This window comes from Pelodiscus sinensis, chromosome 14, assembly GCF_049634645.1.
Source record: "Pelodiscus sinensis isolate JC-2024 chromosome 14, ASM4963464v1, whole genome shotgun sequence".
NCBI classification, from domain to species: domain Eukaryota; kingdom Metazoa; phylum Chordata; order Testudines; family Trionychidae; genus Pelodiscus; species Pelodiscus sinensis.
Window position 1 is genome coordinate 19,335,595 of NC_134724.1, and position 17,550 is coordinate 19,353,144.

Here is a 17,550-nt window from a genome sequence, read left to right on the forward strand (position 1 = left end):
GATCCCAGATGGGTGGCGTGTGCCATGCCGTGGGCCAGATTCAAAGGCTTGGTGGGCCAGATCCATCCCACAAGCCATATCTTACCTGCCCCCGAGCTAGTATATTGCAACACACTGGAACAAACACATTGGTGTCCATCTCACCTCAACACTTCAAGTGCAGATTTACATTACCAGTATATTAAAGTTCTCACTGAGTGATTTCTCAAGAATGTAAAATTTACCACCCTTTCTTCTTAAAGTTTTAAAAGATTTGTTTAGAAACACTATTTCCTTGCTAAGATTTGACAGTTTAGCTCCCCATCTGATGCCAAAAATCACGATATCTTGCTAGGAGTTTAAAATGACAGATATAACACTAAGATGCAACATCCACTAAAGGCGAAGCCTTTTTTCACTTAACAAGAGAAGATACCTTTTTTATTCAAAATCTGTCTTCTCCTGCCAACCAAAGTGGGAAGGTGCTTCAAACAATTTTTCACCAACCAAGTGCTCACTGCCGCCTTTTGATGGTGGTCTATCAAAAGGATTAATTTTAATACTTGGAAGCAATACCTCCAGTATCAAAAAACAAGAACATTTATTTCTTCATTTCATTTAAGAAAACTTTCCAGTACTACTAGTATTTTGGAAAAAAAATTATTTCCATGTAATTGATTAAAAGTTGAGAAGCCAAAAACAAAACAGCAAAGTAAATTATTCCTTGTGGCAAAATACAGTTAGCATCTCAAAATGGGATGTGGGGTTGTTGTATTTTTAAAGCAGATTGAGAGTGAGGGGCAAGAAGTAAAGTTTTCTTTCTGGTCTGGCATATCTCAGAATAAGCAAAATCTTGGCCACATATCAAAATGTATTTCATACTAAGTTAGATTTATATGACATTGATTCAACAGAATTTTATAACTATGGTACATGGTGTATAAATGCAATGTGTAGCTTATTTAACATTCCAGGAGCTATTATTAAATGCACCCTCCTATGTTTGAGCTAGTTTCTGCTTTTGGGGAACCCTTGAATGTACCTGTTTTAGTTTACTGTTTCCATTTTTCCCCTGAAGAGAAAATGTTCTAGAAACTGTTACATATTTTTATAGTCACAAAATTATCTTACAAAGGCAGGCCTTACAAAGTTTCTTCTGCAATCATAGATTGATCACTTGGTTTTTCTAAGACAAATATACAGTATATAACAGTGATTTTAGAAGCCATCTAACAAAAATACTTCATTCACCTATAATTCCTTAGTATAATCACAGCAACCCAACATGTGAAAGGTTTAGTGTAATCTTGTAGAAAAATTCAAGCACACTCTTGCCAGACCAAACCAGAACAAAACGTACTATGTTGCATACCCATAAGTAATTCTGTCAGACTAGAATAGAGTACAATGTGTTCCCATTAATTCTTGCTTTAAGCTTGTATTTTAAGATAGCAAATACTATTGAATATTTAAGTAACAGCTCTATTTTACCAAGATTACTTACTAACAAAGGAATGAATGGTCCAGATTAAACTGGCTCATTGTTTGAAAAATATCACACAAAACAGCCAAAGAAAACTTTTTTAAAACATTCCTGTGTTCGGAGAACATAAGGAAACTAATCTTGGATGATGATGATGATGATGATGATGATGATGATGATGATGAAACAACTGAATGTTGAAATTTCTGTGTTTTTTAAACATTAAAACCATGTAAAATAAATACAAGTCAAGATACAGACTATTTCGTAGATAGCTGGGAAAAGTGGGAAATGGTGCTCCTGAAGTTTGGCAACAATGTAACCAATATGAAGAATCTGACCAAGATAATCATGGTTCAGATGCTATGCTAGGGTATTTCTATTGATTGATGCTGATTTATACCAGCTGAGGAACTAGTCAAGAGAATTCAGAGAGTTACCTTGTAACAAATTTCATATTCTGCTTTAGAGTTTCTTCCATTCCAAAATGAAATATGGAGAATTAATACTTTCAAGATTTCTGTGTACCAACAGACATAGGGGAAAATGTATGCGTGTGTGTGTGTGTTGTATCATTTATCTCATATCAGGTGTCTATACTTTTACAAGCAATAGTAAAAGTAGCTTTAATTATTATAAATTCTTTGATTAATATCACCAACCAATTCAGCCAAAGAATGTTCCCAATCATGAAAGACTTTTTAATTCACTCACAGGAGACTTACTTATCGCAATTACTGTTTGCATTCCACAGTTTGATATTACCTAAAAAAACTCATATGACTTAATTTCCATTCTAAAGCAACAGTACTCTTATTTGTTTGTATTTACTTTTATGCTTTTCATTTGTAGATCTACTATTTTAAGAGTTCCAGGAATCCAAAGTTATTTTCATTATGACTAATTCTCATTTTTTGGGAGGAGCTGTAAGTAGTATAGCATCAGACTAATTCTAAAAACAAGCTCTTTTCCTACAAGCAAGCTCCAGAACTACATGATGTCTGTAGAAGAACTACTCAGGTCATTCACATGCAGGATTTGATACAGACCACACTGAAGTTAATAGCAATCTTTCCACCAACTCCAACGGGCTTTGGAACTGGCATTTTCCGAAATCAGCTATAGTATTTCACCTTATACTGTGACTGATTCAAAGTCTCTGACTTGCTTGATTACATTTGGATTTATTGTCTTCTTCTCTAAATATTGCTCCATTCAATGAAAGCTATTTTGATCAAAAGAGTATAATCCTTATTGGGGTTTTTACAAGTTTGTCATTAAATGCAGCCTGTGCTGCAGCTGTGTTTTACTATTCCATAAGTTATTGCTTTCTCAGGTGTTTAGTCCAGGGGATCTCTCATCTAAGTACCTTCTCTACAGATCAGTCAAAAGCCTCTAGGGTAACAGAAATATGAATTACTATACATATATTTCAAAAGTATTCAAATAATTTCAGTACTTCGGCATGTTTTCAAATTCTAAATTATTCTCTTTTCTCTTCTTGAGCAGATACATAGTTTTAGGCAAGAGGAGGCTACAAAGCCCACTTCAGTCTTTGCCCTAGAGTCAGAGGTTAAACAGCAAAAGAAAACTGGCAATCAATTGTATTCCACATATCCTGATTGGAGAGCAAAAACTGTTCTTCTTTCACTTTACATGCATTATTTCCTAAAAAATCTTCCGATTTTGCTCACGTTAAGAAGTGTACTGTTACAGATGCAACTCAGTTTGGATGTGGAGCTCAATGGGCTTCTGGAATACATTGTGTTATGAGTAAATTTCCACAGCATGCCACACACTTCCTAGATTTACTTTAGATCTTTTGCCAAGATTAACAGGGTTTCTTTCATGTCACTTCCTGTACATGTATATGTGTATTCCATATTTAATATAATTTATCTATAAGGTTTGGAAAAAACATTACTTTTTTTTAAACTAAGATACAAAGTTTGTTACTTTCCAGGTAATCTGCTTTATCCACTATGAAGTTCTCTCTGTTTCGTTGCAATTCACTTTAAATACAAGTTAGGTCATTGACCTCTAAAGCTAGAAATACAAAATACCAAGTAAACAATGTATGAGATACAATACTTCATATTCTAATATTATTCAGCACATAATGTTAATTCATTTCTTTTGGTCATTTGGAAAACAGTTCTTCTTTCACTCTTCATACAATATTTCCTAAGAATTCACTAATCCTCATTCACTAATTGTTCCTTATAAAAATAGATTTTCTAAATAATAAATATTTCTGATTTAAAGTGACCTGTGAATAGTGGCAACAAGCTTTGAGTGACTAAACACAGAACCAGAAGTAAAAAACTTTGGAGTTCTAATGTTGGCTCTACAATAGCCTTAGAATAACTGAGATATCTGTCACTAAGTCAAGGTGCTATGAAAAATCACGTGTTATCTATATGCTGAACAAGTGTAAACCATTAACACACAAACTAGTTTTCCCTGTGAAAAAGTCATATAGATGTTAAATAGAATATTATTTCTATAAGTTTTTTAAATATATCAATAGATACCAGCCTTCTCTGCTATAGAATTCTTTCAGATAGTACAAATGACCCACAAAAAGGATACAAATGGTTATTGGTTTTATGTATTTTAGAGCACTTTCTATGGAAACCTATTAAATAGCCTCAGAACATTAGAGAGTCCCTCTCTATTAAACTCTGTAAGACATTTCCATAAGTGTTGTTTTATTATTTCTCCAACTACTCATCACTGGCTCTAATTTTGTTTCTTGTTTAATGTGTTACCATTTGAGTCATTGTACTCCAACCCGATGCACCATTTGAAGGCAACAGAAAATACTGATTTGTTTCACAAGAAAATGCAAACAATTCCTAGTGTCTCATTGGGGTGAATATGACAAAGCTCTATAGTTTTTACATACACCACACTGACCTGATCATCATAGCGATAAGTGAGGAATTGTTCTCCTGTTGTATCTTCAAGAAAACTCCCCTGTGGAGAAAGTGCAAACTCAGGCAAGAAGTATGCACCTTGCGCCTGCTCTGCTCTGCTCTGTAAGAAATTAAAAGAGGTCACTTTATGTGTTCTGGTGACAAGTGACACGATTTTCAAACACTACATGCACACAATTGCAAGCACAATTATAGTGACTGTATGCCTACATATGAGAAAATTATGTGATGTATTTTATGCACAATTTTGTGCACAGGATTTTGAACATTTGGTCTAGAGCATATGTGATGAGAATGTTACAAACAGGCCAATAGTTGCTACCTGCTTGATTTTGGGCTGTTGATTTGAAAAGGAAGTATCAATTATAGGGAAAATAACCTTAATGATCTATCAGAAACATGCATTCAGCATATAATAATGGTCTACAACATTCAAAAATGTTCCACACAACTTGAACACTAATTCTCTGGACTGAATGGGAGAGAGACATGACCCCTTACAAAGAGGCTGAAGATTGGAACTGGTCTCATAGCAATGCACACTGTCTCATAGCAGTGACCCCATCATTAGCAAAATGGTATGAAGAACAGTACATTGCTACTGACTGCCCTGCACTGCTACAGGAGGAGCAAGTATAAGCCCCTCACCACAGATGTGGTCCCAGCAATGCATTTGCTGGAGGGACAGGGATGGAACAGGGAGGGGCAGGGCTGGTAAAAGCCCTCTGCCCCAAGTAATTATGGAATAAAGATGCAGGTTACTTGCACCTACGCTGTTAGCTGCCAGGTAGTCTCAGACATTTAATAATAAATTTGTAGCCTTATTAAACCCATGTTGATGTCTTTTCTCCCTTCCGTATGACCATGACCACTTGCACCTTTAAGTGATGGGTGAGAGGGTTTCTGGCCTGGTTGAATGAAGGCAACTGTGCTTTATGGCTGGGGTGGGGAGAACAAAAACTGCTGTAAAAAGGGGCAATGAGTCACTGACTCATCACCTGGGAATGCCAGGTTTTAAGAGAACACAGATCAGGATGGGGAAGGTTCCAGAGTGAGGCAGGACCCACCTCCCTCCCATTTTTTCAGTAGTAAAATACTAGGTTGGGCCAACACCTGCTGTGGACATTACACTAACTATCCCTATTTAGGGGGGCTAGAAAGGAATTTTTCCCTTACCAACATCTTGGCTTGGGTGCAGCTGGGTTTTTTTTCCACCTTCTCCACAGTAGGTTTCAGGATGTTTTTTTTAAATGCATGGCATATATAGAGTAGCCCATATATGTTGCAACTCATTATTTAAGTGTAGGAGGAAAGTCCAGTGCATGTACCACAGAGGAAAGATGTACAGTGACTGGTTAAATGGCTTGGAAAAGGACTTTAAAAGAGGTGTTTGTTATAAGGTTCAAATGGGGGGCAGTTGGGGCTCCTATGACTGATACAGGAGGGAGCCACCCCCTATTCTTATAGCCCCTCTTACTTCTCCCATGAGGCAGGAGTGGATGATAAGGTCCTGGCAATAGATTTGCTGGAAGGACTGGGACAGAAAAAGAGAGAGAAATGGTAACAGCCCTGCACCGTACATGGTTAGCTATCAGGTAGTTCCAGGCATCTACTAATAATGTTGCAGCCTGATTAAACCCATGTCAATGTCTCCTTTCCTTATTCCAGTATGGCCAGACAATGCCTTCCATGAACCCATTCAGCAGTGAAGAGGGGATGACAGTTGCCTGGGCTCATGTATCAGGAGTGCTAAGTTAATTTAAAACAACTAAATTAAGGAATCATATGTCTAAAAATTGTTTGAAAACAGCATGTCTATAAATTGCATTAGCAAACAGGATTTTAAACAGGGCTTCATATCTCAGGTAAACAGGGCAAGGGCCGGCTCTAGTTTTTTTGCTGCCCCACGCAAAAAAAAAAGTGGCCACCCCCCAACCTTTTTTTTAATTGGCTTTTACACGTTTGCACTTTGCAATGGATTTTTTTTTGTTTTGTTTTCATTTTTGTCCCAGCATTTTTGCCCTATAAATAGCAAATATAATTTTAATTATTTTTTTCCATAAAGGCAAAGGCGCTTCAAGTAAACTCCTCCTCCTCCCCTTTAACTCGCTGCTGGGTCACAACAGACTTTTCCCTGCCCTGTCCAGCCAGAGGGGCGTGGGGAAAAGGGGGAGCAGGGTTCACCGTGGGGAATGGAAGGTGCAGAGCCAGAGGTGCACAGGGACCGGGAGAAGCAGGGGGACTGGGGTGCTGGGGTGCACAGAGCCAGAGAGGTGCAGGAACAGTGTGGGGGTAGAGGAGTGGCAAGGGAAACGGGAGGCACAGAGCCAGAGGGACACATGGATTGGGGGGTGCAGGGGAGGCACGGGAATGGGATGTGGGGAACGGGAGGGGCAGAAGGATCGGAGTCCAGGGGCAGTGCGGGGAATGGGGGGCACAGACCCAGAGGGGTGCAGTGAAAAGGGGCTGCGGGGTGCAGAGTGGGGACAGAGCCAGAGGGGTGCAGGGATTGGGGGGAGCAGGGTGCAGGGTGCAAGGGCAGTGCAGAGCCAGAGAGTCATAGGGAACAGGGAGAGCAGGGGGACCGGGGTTCAGGGGAGCAGGGTGCGGGGAGCAGGGAACAGGTGGCGCGGAGACAGAGGGGCACAGGGCAGGAGCGGTCTCTCGCCAGCGAAGGGGGCTGGGACCGTAGCAGGACTGGAGCCAGCGGGGTGGAGCCTGGCCACGCCACGCCCCACTGCCAACTCCCAGGAACACGCAGCCAGAGCCGAGCTCCTGCAGCCCTTTAAAATCGGTGGGGCCAGGCATTGCCAGGGGTGGCTACTTACCTGGAAATGCAGCCCCTGGAAATGTGCCGCCCCAACCACATGCTTGATTTGCTGGTGCCTAGAGCTGGCCCTGAATAGGGCAAGCCATGACGGTGTAGATGTTAGCTATGGGGTGGGCAAATGGGTCTCCATGGGCCAGATCCAGCCCACCAAGCAAGTGGCTCCAACTTGCAGAGGCTCTTCTGCTCCCCCGCCCCCAAGCCAATAAGGGCTTGGGGGCAGAGGAGCACTCTAAGCCTTCTCCACTCTGCCTCCGCCCCCAGGCCTTAATTGGAGCAGAATGGAGAAGGCTTTGGGCGCTCCACCGCACCCAGGCCTTAACTGTCTGGGGGCAGAGGGCGTGCAAACGCTCCTCCCACCCTGTGAGCAGCACGCAGCGCTTGGAAGCACTGCGCGCTGCTCACAGGGGTGTGGCGGGGGGGAGAGGGGAGGAGGCTTTGTGTGCTCCTCCACCCTCAGGCCAATCAGGGCCTGGGGGTGTGGGGAGCTGCGTGAAGCTTCCTTCGCCCTGCCCTGGCTCTGCGAGTAGCCCTGCGAGCAGCCCATGGCACTTCAGCGTGCTCCTCGCAGGGCGGGAGGAGGGTTCGGGCACTCCCCCAGTCCCAGGACCTGATTGGCCTGAGGGTGGGGAAGCATGCCAAGCCTCTTCCAGGACATGGGTGCCTAGTGGGAAGGGGGGGGTAAAGGGGCTCCTCCACCCCCAGACCAATCATGGTCTGGGAGTGGAGTAGCCCCACCCCTTCCTATTTAGGCCCCGTCCCTTCCGGAATGGCCCAGGGCTACTTCAAAAAATTTTGAAGTGGCCCTGGACAAAAATTATTGCCCACCCCTGTGTTAGCTGGTCACATTCATCACAGTGTCCCCCCCAAAATAGGGATGTAATAGTGTAGTCAATTAATCGATTAACAGATAAGCAAAAGCTTATAGCTTAATATTATAGACTACATGCATTTCCTAGTCCCCACTCCCACTTGCCAGGAAATTTTTTAGCAGGTGGCCAGCAGCCCAGCTCAGTCCTGGCTTGTGACTTCCCCCGCTGCTGCTCTGCATTTAAAGCATATTAGGAGCTGGGTGGATGGGCAGCCCAGCTCAGTTCCGGCTCATGCCGGGTCTGGGAGTTCAACCCCCCTACACCCTCCAGACAGGAGCTTCTGCCACCTCACGTTGCTGCCTCTTTAGCAGAGATAATAGCACAGGGCAACAGGCAGCCATTCCACGAGGGGAGCTGGTTTTTAAACTGGCTCCCCTTGTGGACCAACTGTCACCTGGCATGACAGGGGACTCATCGGGAGTGAGGCTGGAGCACGCTGGCTGCAGGCTTCACCCTCAGGGACTATAGACTAGTCGACTAACCGATAAGAATTCATGATATTACTAGATTATTCAATTAGCCGATATTTAACATCCGTACCCGAAAGTCCATCACGCAAATAAGCACAGTTTTCAGTAATGCTTCTGTCAAGACAGCTATGTTTGGAGGTTCTAGCCCCAATATGCCCAAAGAACTTCACAGTCTTGACATGTTTAGTATGACACTGATCCTGAATCTTTTGAAGTTGCTGGGAGATTTTCCATTGATTTCAATGAGCTATGAATCAGGCCTTATACGAGAAAATAGGAATAAATTAGAAGAGTGTGATCTAGTGATGTGAGCAAAGTATTGGTAGCTAAGAACAGTGCTCTTGGACAAATTACTTATTTCTACCTACATTTCCCCAAGTTTAAACTGTGGATAACAGTCACTGACCTACTCTACAACAGTGTTGCGAAGGTTAATTTATATCTGTACAATATTTTGAAAGTGAACTGTGCTAAGTGTTGATGTTATGAATCGCTAACAGTTTGATTACTGAGCTCATAGAAGAGAATTCAAATTATTCCACCACACTTCCCAGAAGAAGTTCTATAACATACTGTTGCTTAATTTCTCATAAACAAGTTTGCAAGAAAGATATGCAGTGATTAACTAACTTGTGTTTCCCATCTTCATGAGGTAAATATTTAAACTGCAAAGCATTCAGATATATATCATTAAGCTTGGATATATAAATGCCAACATTTGAAGCTGAAATAACAATTAAGTGATAGAAGAGAAATTGATATGTGTGTCTCACACATTTATTTAAGTGTCAAAAGCTAAATTAGCCACTGGGTGAAATACAAGACTACTTACTAGATTAAGGCACACAAACTCTGGCCACCATCATGGAAAATTTCAAAGTGGTAAGTGTTTTAGAAAGTTAAATGTGGGGATTACAGTGGAAACTAGTTTGCTGAACTAAGAATCCAATAGAACTGAAGGACAGATATATAGCAAAGATTTGGATTAAAAAAAAATTCTATACTAGCATCTAATATGAGTCGGTTGCAATGGCAAGCCAATACTGAGATACAATTGAGTGCGTTCTCTCAAAAACACACACAAAAATTAATAGCTTTCAAAAGAATTTCAAGAAAAGTCTCAAAGTCAAATACAGCTAATCAAAAAACACAAAACACTTCATCAAAATAATCAAAATTAGAATTTTTTCTACCAGTTTTACAAATAATATTTGAACAGCCCCAATAGCAATCATTCTTCCACTTTATTTATTTGAATAAATAAATCCTGTTTTATTCCTTGGGTCATTTTTTCCAGTGTGGGATGTTTCAGAGTTCTTTGTGAAGCTTTTATTATTATGAATGTTTTGCTTAGATATAATTCAAATTTCAGAACTTTGTGAGAGATCGTCACATTTTTAGTCAATTTTAATGACTTGGCTAGTCTGCAGTAAACTCATTACTTAAATGAAAGCTGAAGATTTGAAGTGCCTCTACTTTCAGAAAACAATTATACACCATTCTAGTGTTCTTAGTACACTTAAAAGATAGTATTAAACTATTAGCTTCAAATTAAACGTCAGTTGAATTAAAAACGTATTTAAGTTTTAAAACAGTCATTTTAAACCAGATTTTATGCTGTCCTTAAGCATTACTATAATGAAGTGGAAAGGGGGTATGTGACAATATAGGTAGGCAAGCATAATAAAAACAGCAATCACATAAAATATTTTACAAATAAATTTAAAATAAATGTCAGATGGACATTAAAGCAGGACATATGGGCTAGGCAAGAGTTTACTATACCTATCAAGAAGATTTAAAGAAAGGGGAGAAATAGATAAACATCTGAAGCAATGAGTGTCCGTCTAATACAGACGTAGCATCACTACAGACAGAGCAACGTTTGAATCCCAGCGAACTGAGCATAACAAACTGAAACTTAACTAAATCCAACAGCAATCGAGAACTTTTTTTTTTTTTAAGGGCAGAGAGAGAACTTGGATTGAACAAAAAGTCAACTAAGTAAAGAAGTAAGAACAAATTACTTATCTACAGGATCTATTGACAGTAAGTGCACTGCTGAGCTCCATCTCAAGGCAGGACGGTAAGAAGGAACTCAAGGGAGAGGGGGGCCGCACATGTGCAGTCATAGCATGCTGGATCCATGCAGCGTGGGCACCACTCGTGTGGCTCCCCGGGCACTGCTGTAAAGACTCCAGTCAATGGTGCTGGGACACACAACATCTGCTGTGGAGCACCCACAAGGACGTCTCTCTCAAATAAATGAAGAAGGTTATTACAAAGTTCAACTGAACATTACGTAACATGCCTCCATTCTATTTTACTATAAACACTGAACATCTAAAGTAATTGTTTCATATGTATATATAAACATGTCTTCTGATATTAGTTTGAGGCTTGGGATCAACATAGGAGCACTAGGATTTAACTTCTGTTAATTCTTATGGATGAAAGGTCAAGAAGATGAGAAAATGGAGGTTAAAAAAAACCTCAAAATGACTTGAGCACAACTCACTGAATTCTTTCATTGCTTATGACATGAGTATGGTGACAAGTTCTAGACCTTTAGCACAGGTTTCTAAGAGCTAAACGCTCATTAATAGTGCATTTGCCCGTCATACAAACTTAAGATAAATCAGCTATTACCCTTCTAAGCCTATGTGGTATGTTAGCTAAGAAAAGACATACTCTGCTCAAAGCAAACTGAACTACATAATGATGAAAAGATAATGAGAAAAATCAAAACAGGTTTTAAAAAATTTCAAAGATAAAATACTATACATTTTCCTGGAGCTTATTAAATGCTTAAAAACAAAGGCCAATTTGGAGACCAAAAGTCAGATTCACCCAAACTCACACAAGGGAATACATAATTTATACTTCCCTGCCTCTGCTCAAATTTTGTACCATCTTAGTAATTCAAGTTTTCTGCTTGACATATGTGTTGAATGGATGGGTTTTCTGGACATTTCAGACATTGAGTTAACTAAAATCTTAAGACTTAACCCTAAGTGTCTTGCCTGTAAGGGTTAAATCACAGACAGAATCCCCATGAATGCTAGGGAAGCAGGAAATGAATTGGCAGGAGGCCACGAGAGCCAATGGAAACAGTGTGTGAGCTTGAATTGGAAGCCAAGCTCTTCCTGTTCCTGTTAGTGTGTGACTAGAGGAGAACCAATGTGACATGAATTAAGACAGGGACCCAGGCATGGAGTATCCATTGACATCCATGTATACGGAAGGACTAAATCTTGGAACAATGGACATGAGAGCAGAACAGAGAATGTTTAGTCAGATACAATCAGGTTATTTTCTTTATTTTGGTGTTTGTCACACGTCACTATTCTGAACATATCTAACTACCCCACTCACACTGTAACTTTCCCAACTGAATTCCAGAGGAGCAATCCTCTGTGTTTTAATCTTTTTGTTGTTGTTCTCTAGCAACCAAGTATGTTTTCTTTGTTTTGTTGATAGGGATGTGTGTAATCGTTTACACAATTAATCAATAAGCCTAGGCTTGTCAGTTAACCTTAATGACTAAGCGCACTCCCCCCCTTGCAGCCTCTATATCAGAGGCACCAGCATGGGGGAGGAGGAAAGGGAGCATGTGGCTCAACAGAGCCAGTATGCGCGGAGAGCTGGCTGCCTTAGACAGGAAGCAGTGTGTGAGGTGAGGGGGGAAGGCAGGAGTTGGTACATGCAGGAAGCGGCTTTCAAGCCAGCTCTCATGCATATTGGCTCCCACGAAGCTGCCTGCCCCCAACGCTGCTGCCTCTTTATCAGAGGCAGCAGGGAGAGGAAAGTGGGAGCTGGTGCTTGTGAGGTGCTGGCTTCTGTCTGCCCCCACGTGCATATAAACACGTAACTGCTAAAATTTCCAGCCATTACATGTTTACACAATTACACGATAGTTAACATCCCTACTTTTTTATTCCAGTGTCCTAGAAAGCAGGAGGTTCTATGTGTACATGCCTAAGTCTGCAAGCCATACTACTTGGAAAAATTACAGTTTTTCATGCTCTCTCCAGAGGGAGGTTTAAAGAGCTTTAAAGAACCCACAGAAAGGTACTTCTGGGCTCTCAAAAGGTTTTTGTACTTGAGGGATGTCAGCAATACTAATCTAAGGCCAGGAAATCTATGACCTCATGGAGTTTTAACACAAGCTTTTAGCAAAAAGGTATTTTTAAAGTCTCATGCTGGCCCTCACCTTCTGCACTTGAAATAGCAGAGTGGGGAACAGCCTTGACAATATATATAGTTAATTATATCTGGTGTGATTACAACAAATAACCTGCTTGAGCTTGAGGTTAGAGATTCGAGTGTGGCAAAATACTTCTTAGTCCAGAAGAAGGTTAGTAGCTCCATGGACAGCCAGTGAAGACTCAGCTTGGGAAGGCAAGTCCCAGTCCCGCCCCTTCTGCTCAAGACCCTGCCCTGGAGTCAAGCCCCGCCCACCCTCAGCCTGATCCTTCCTGGCCATATGGAGAGCCAGGGCTGCCATGCTGCAGCCCCAGCCCCAACCCCAGCCCCAACCCTCCCTGGCAGCCAGGGAGCCGGGCTGTCATACCGTACACCCAGCCTTCCCAGGCAGCCAGGACATGTAGACAATTTTAGGAAGGCTGTGCCTTCCCTTGCCTACATTACTGGCCACCCATGAGCAGCTTCAAAAGTTAGGGAAACCAAGATATAGTATACACAATTACACAAGTTAACAATATTTTCCAAGAAAAGCTCAGTTCAAAAGTAGCATCAGACTTTCAAAGAGGCCCTGGCATTTACCTAATTTATATTTGGGTTGACCGAAGCACAAGGAAACCATGTGACTTGCCAAAAAAGAGTCATTACGTGGTTCAGGCATCATTAGATCCAAGATACTCCTGCTTTCCAGTATCTTGATCTAATCAGAAGACCACAAATTCAAAGCACTACTATACCACATATTGTATAAGTTGATTATATAATATTCAGCTATGGATACACCATAGGGGGACAGCATACTTAAGAACAAAAAAAAAGGCAACAGAATAGAGGGAGCTTCATCAACATTCACCCGTCTCTCACCTTCATGCAAGGGTGTTAATGCACATTAACACCCCTCTGAGTCTAATAGGTAACTGGTGTTCAGTGTTCCAAATGAAGGTTAAAAAGCCCCAAGATCTATGCCATAAAAGAAAAATATTTCCCAGCACTCTCTTGGCAATGGTTTAATCCTCTACATGTGAGGGCAAAGACACACAGCATATTCAGTCTACAACTGAAATAGCAGTGAGGCCCTGAGCCAGCAAAATACTTATGTATAAAGAAGTACTTTGCTGAATCATGGCCTCAAACACTAGAAAATGTGCAGTAGGAAATAATCTTTCATTAACAAGGGAAAGAACTAGATGTCTCTTCCATCTCTAATTCTATGATAAAACAAGAGCCTAAGAGAAAGCAGCAAGTTCCCTGTAGCTTAATGAGCCTTGAACTGGCAGTGGCTAGAAAGGATAACTTAGAAAAATTATTAGTCTGCAAAATGAGTCCAAAGAATTTTTTTTCCCAAGAAAGGACAAATGATCAGATGGCAAACAGAAAAAAAAACAGAATCACATTCTTATTGACTTGAAAATACATGTTTGTCAGATTACTATACACTGCAAGTCCAATCATATACCAAAAAAGTGTGCACCTTTTGATTTGATTCTTGAAGTTAAATATCTTCCAGTTTGTTAAACTGTTGTAGCATATGATTTGTGCCCTAGAGAAGAAATATGCCAGCTAAGGAGCAGCTAATATTAATGCACTTTCAAGGAATCTAGCACAAAAACTTTGGGTGTGCTACATTGCTAAACTGTATCATAAATCATCCAGTTGTGAGGTATCATATAAATAAAGAAAAATTACACTAATGATCTGCAGTTTCACAATATTTCTATGATTATTAATTATGATAAGATATCAAAGTAATCATGACTAAAGCTAGATATGTGTCAGGGCCAATATTTTCAAAAATAGGTTTGATGGGGTGATGTCTCTTATGCATAGTGGGTCTTAATGGTCAATCCACCCAGTCACGTAGCATGGCCATTTAAGAGGCTAAAAGGTGTGTGTGTGTGTGTGTGTGTGTGTGTGTGTGTGTGTGTGTGTGTATACACACACACACACACACACACACACACACACACACACACACACACAAATAAGAACCTGTCTCCAAAGAGACACTGTAAGGCTGTGTCTACACTGGCGCGATCTTGCGCAAAAGTGGCTGCTCTTGCCCAAAAACTTGCTGCCTGTCTACACTGGCTGCGTGTTCTTGCGCAAGTAAACTGACATTCTAATGTACGAAATCAAGGCTTCTTGCGCCAGAACTCTGATGCTCCCACTCAGGAATAAGCCCTTTTGCACAACTGTTCTTGTGCAAGAGGCCAATGTAAACAGGTAGCCAAGGGATTTTGCGCAAGAGCCGTCCAAACGGAAAAAAGCCCTAGTTAACCACTTGGACACTCCATATGCGCAGTCACCGCTCCAGACTTCCTGGTATCCCGAAACCCCTTAAAGGCACAGGCAGCCTGCAGAGGCCACGAGGCAGAAGCACTCTGCCATCAAGCTCTGCCACAGAGCTCTGCTCCTTCAGCCACCAGCACCACCCAGGATGGTCGCTCCAGGGGGGCAGCAGCAACCTGCACCCCCAGCACAGGAGGTCCCAAGGGGCACAAAGAGGTGTGCCCCTTCCTGGCCCCTGTGGAGATTGAGGCCCTGCTGGATCACTAGGCTGATGAAGAGGCCCTCCATGAACCCTGTGCCCATCGGAGGAATGCGGACATATTCCGCTGCATGGCCCAGGTGCTCTCCCACCAGGGCCATCCAGTCCGGATGCTCGAACAGATCCGGGCTAAAGTAAAGGAGCTGCGCCTGGGCTATGTCCGGGCCAGCAAGGGCCAGAGGGCAGGAGCTGACAGTTGCCCCCATTATGAGTGCCTCCATGCCATCCTGGGCAAGGTGGCACCCCACGGACCCTCAGTGCCCATGGACACCAGCAGGCACCCCCACCCCGCCCCCGTCACCAGGCATAGTGAGGCAGGGGACGAGGCGGAGCTGCCCACCGGGTCAGAGGAGGACAAGGATGACCAGGGGAACACTGTCATCCTGCAGCTGGAAATGCTGTCAGGCAGCCCGGACGTCTCCCATGTGTCATCGGAGGCCGGGGAAGGATCCACTGGTGAGTGTTGCATTTTGCACTAACAAGGGCGGGGGGGGGGGGAGCCAGGTGCCCAGGATGGAGGAGGAGGGAGCGTCACTCAAGCAGTGTGAGCTGCACGCTGTGTACCAGTATGCAGCATGTGCAATCACGTGCAGCCTGGTGACCAACCGGCATGTGGCCGCGGCAGGCAGCTCCAGGGCACGCCTGGGACGGTGCTGCTCGCACATATCCGGACCGGGGGGAAGGGTGGATGCCGGCTGGAATCAGCCAAGGCCCCAGGGGCTCAGGCCAGAGCCCACCCGTCCCGAAGAGTACAACACACAGACAGGACACTGTCATGCCTGGCTGCGCGACACAGCCAGCTGCTCCTGGGAAAAAAGCAGCGACACAGCCCTGTGAGCGTGGCCCCCACTGAGCCTCTCGCTTGCTCCCGGCGCCTTGGCTGGCCCCCCGAGGGAAGTCCCACACTGTGGCCACACATGTCCCTGGGCTACGTGTGCGAGGGCTAGCAGGAGGGGGAGAGGTGGAAGCACTCAGCCCGGTCCTAGGGCCACCTGAGTTTCGCTGCAAGGATGGTACACTCCCCAGTCACCCCTGGTTCCGTCCAAGAGACATCCACATGATGGGAATCTGAGAGCCCAGACCACGTCTGCCATATGTGCTCTCAGGCACTGTGTGAGGATTCATCTTGATCCCTGTCAAACACCATTGATTAGTCCAAAGCATCACAGCCTCCACGGCAGGGAGTTCCACAGGTTAACACAACACATCTCAAGGGGCCAGGACACAGACCGGTGGTTACAATACATGCAGGAGCACCCTACTCCGGGGGTGGTCCTGTATGCAAACATACAACACAGGGGGCGACCGAGTGGTCCCAAGCCACAGTACTGCGATGTCACCTGGGCTCAGGGCGGAGGGCATGGGGTGTGGGGACGGTGGCCAGGGCTACCTGACTGACCCATCCTTTCCCCTGTTCCCTGCAGTGGGACCAGCCAGGACTGAGGGATCCTCTAGCCCTGCAACAGCGGCAGCACCCCCAACTGCCCAGGCACCAAGCCGGCAGGTCTGGCAGTGGGACCAACTCCTCCGGCGCCACGTACAGGCCATCGAAAGGATCGAGGCGGCCATCACACGACGGGTTGATGCTGACCTGGAGGGCACCAGCAGGCCTGGGGGCGCTTCCAGGCTCAGTGTGACCGCATGTGTGATGCTGTCACCACCCTCACCACGCACATCAGGCACCCTGTGCACTATGGGATGGCATTGCCCCATGCACCTGCCATCCCTCCCATGCCAATGCCCGTGCCCCCTCCTGCTGCCCCTCCTGCTCCCACCATGCCCCCTCCTGATGCACCCCAACCTACCCACCTCCCCATTCTGCCTGCCCCGATGCGGCCTGAACGCCATGCAGTTGTCCGCCCCCACAGAGGCGGTCGCAGGGGCCACCCTTCCCAGCAGTAGCTCCCTTCTCCCCCTCCCAGTTCAGAGCTCTTTCCCTCCTCCCACCCTACGTCCCCATTGTAAATAAAAAGTTCAATGCGTTGTTTTCCACAAAAAACTGTGTTGTTTATTGGGAGGTAAGGGGAGGGCGGGAGGGAAGGGTTGGAGATGGGAGGCAGATGTGAAAGGAGACAGAGGCGACCCTACTGTGGGGCCTGGGAGAACATCTCCATCAGGGCCTCCTATATACGCACCCCATCAGGGTGCACCTGGCAGCTGTGTGGGGCTGTTTGAAGGCCTGGCCCTCGCCTGTTATCCATGCCAAAGAGGAAGGCCTCCCCCTTCTGC

General features: G+C 44.0%; 1 protein-coding gene across 11 annotated transcripts in view; it reads right to left on the reverse strand.

Moving 5' to 3' along the window:
• Nucleotides 1–17,550, reverse strand: part of ADAMTSL3 (ADAMTS like 3) — a 372,565-nt gene that overhangs the window by 297,251 nt on the left and 57,764 nt on the right. For all 11 annotated transcript variants that reach the window (XR_012895741.1, XR_012895743.1, XM_075897127.1 and 8 more), the window contains exon 3: nucleotides 4,382–4,501. Coding sequence is in view for 9 of the 11 variants with exons in the window: in XM_075897127.1 (XP_075753242.1) it covers nucleotides 4,382–4,501 (120 nt within the window). In the remaining 2 variants the exon portion in view is untranslated. The remainder of the gene's footprint in view (nucleotides 1–4,381; nucleotides 4,502–17,550) is intronic.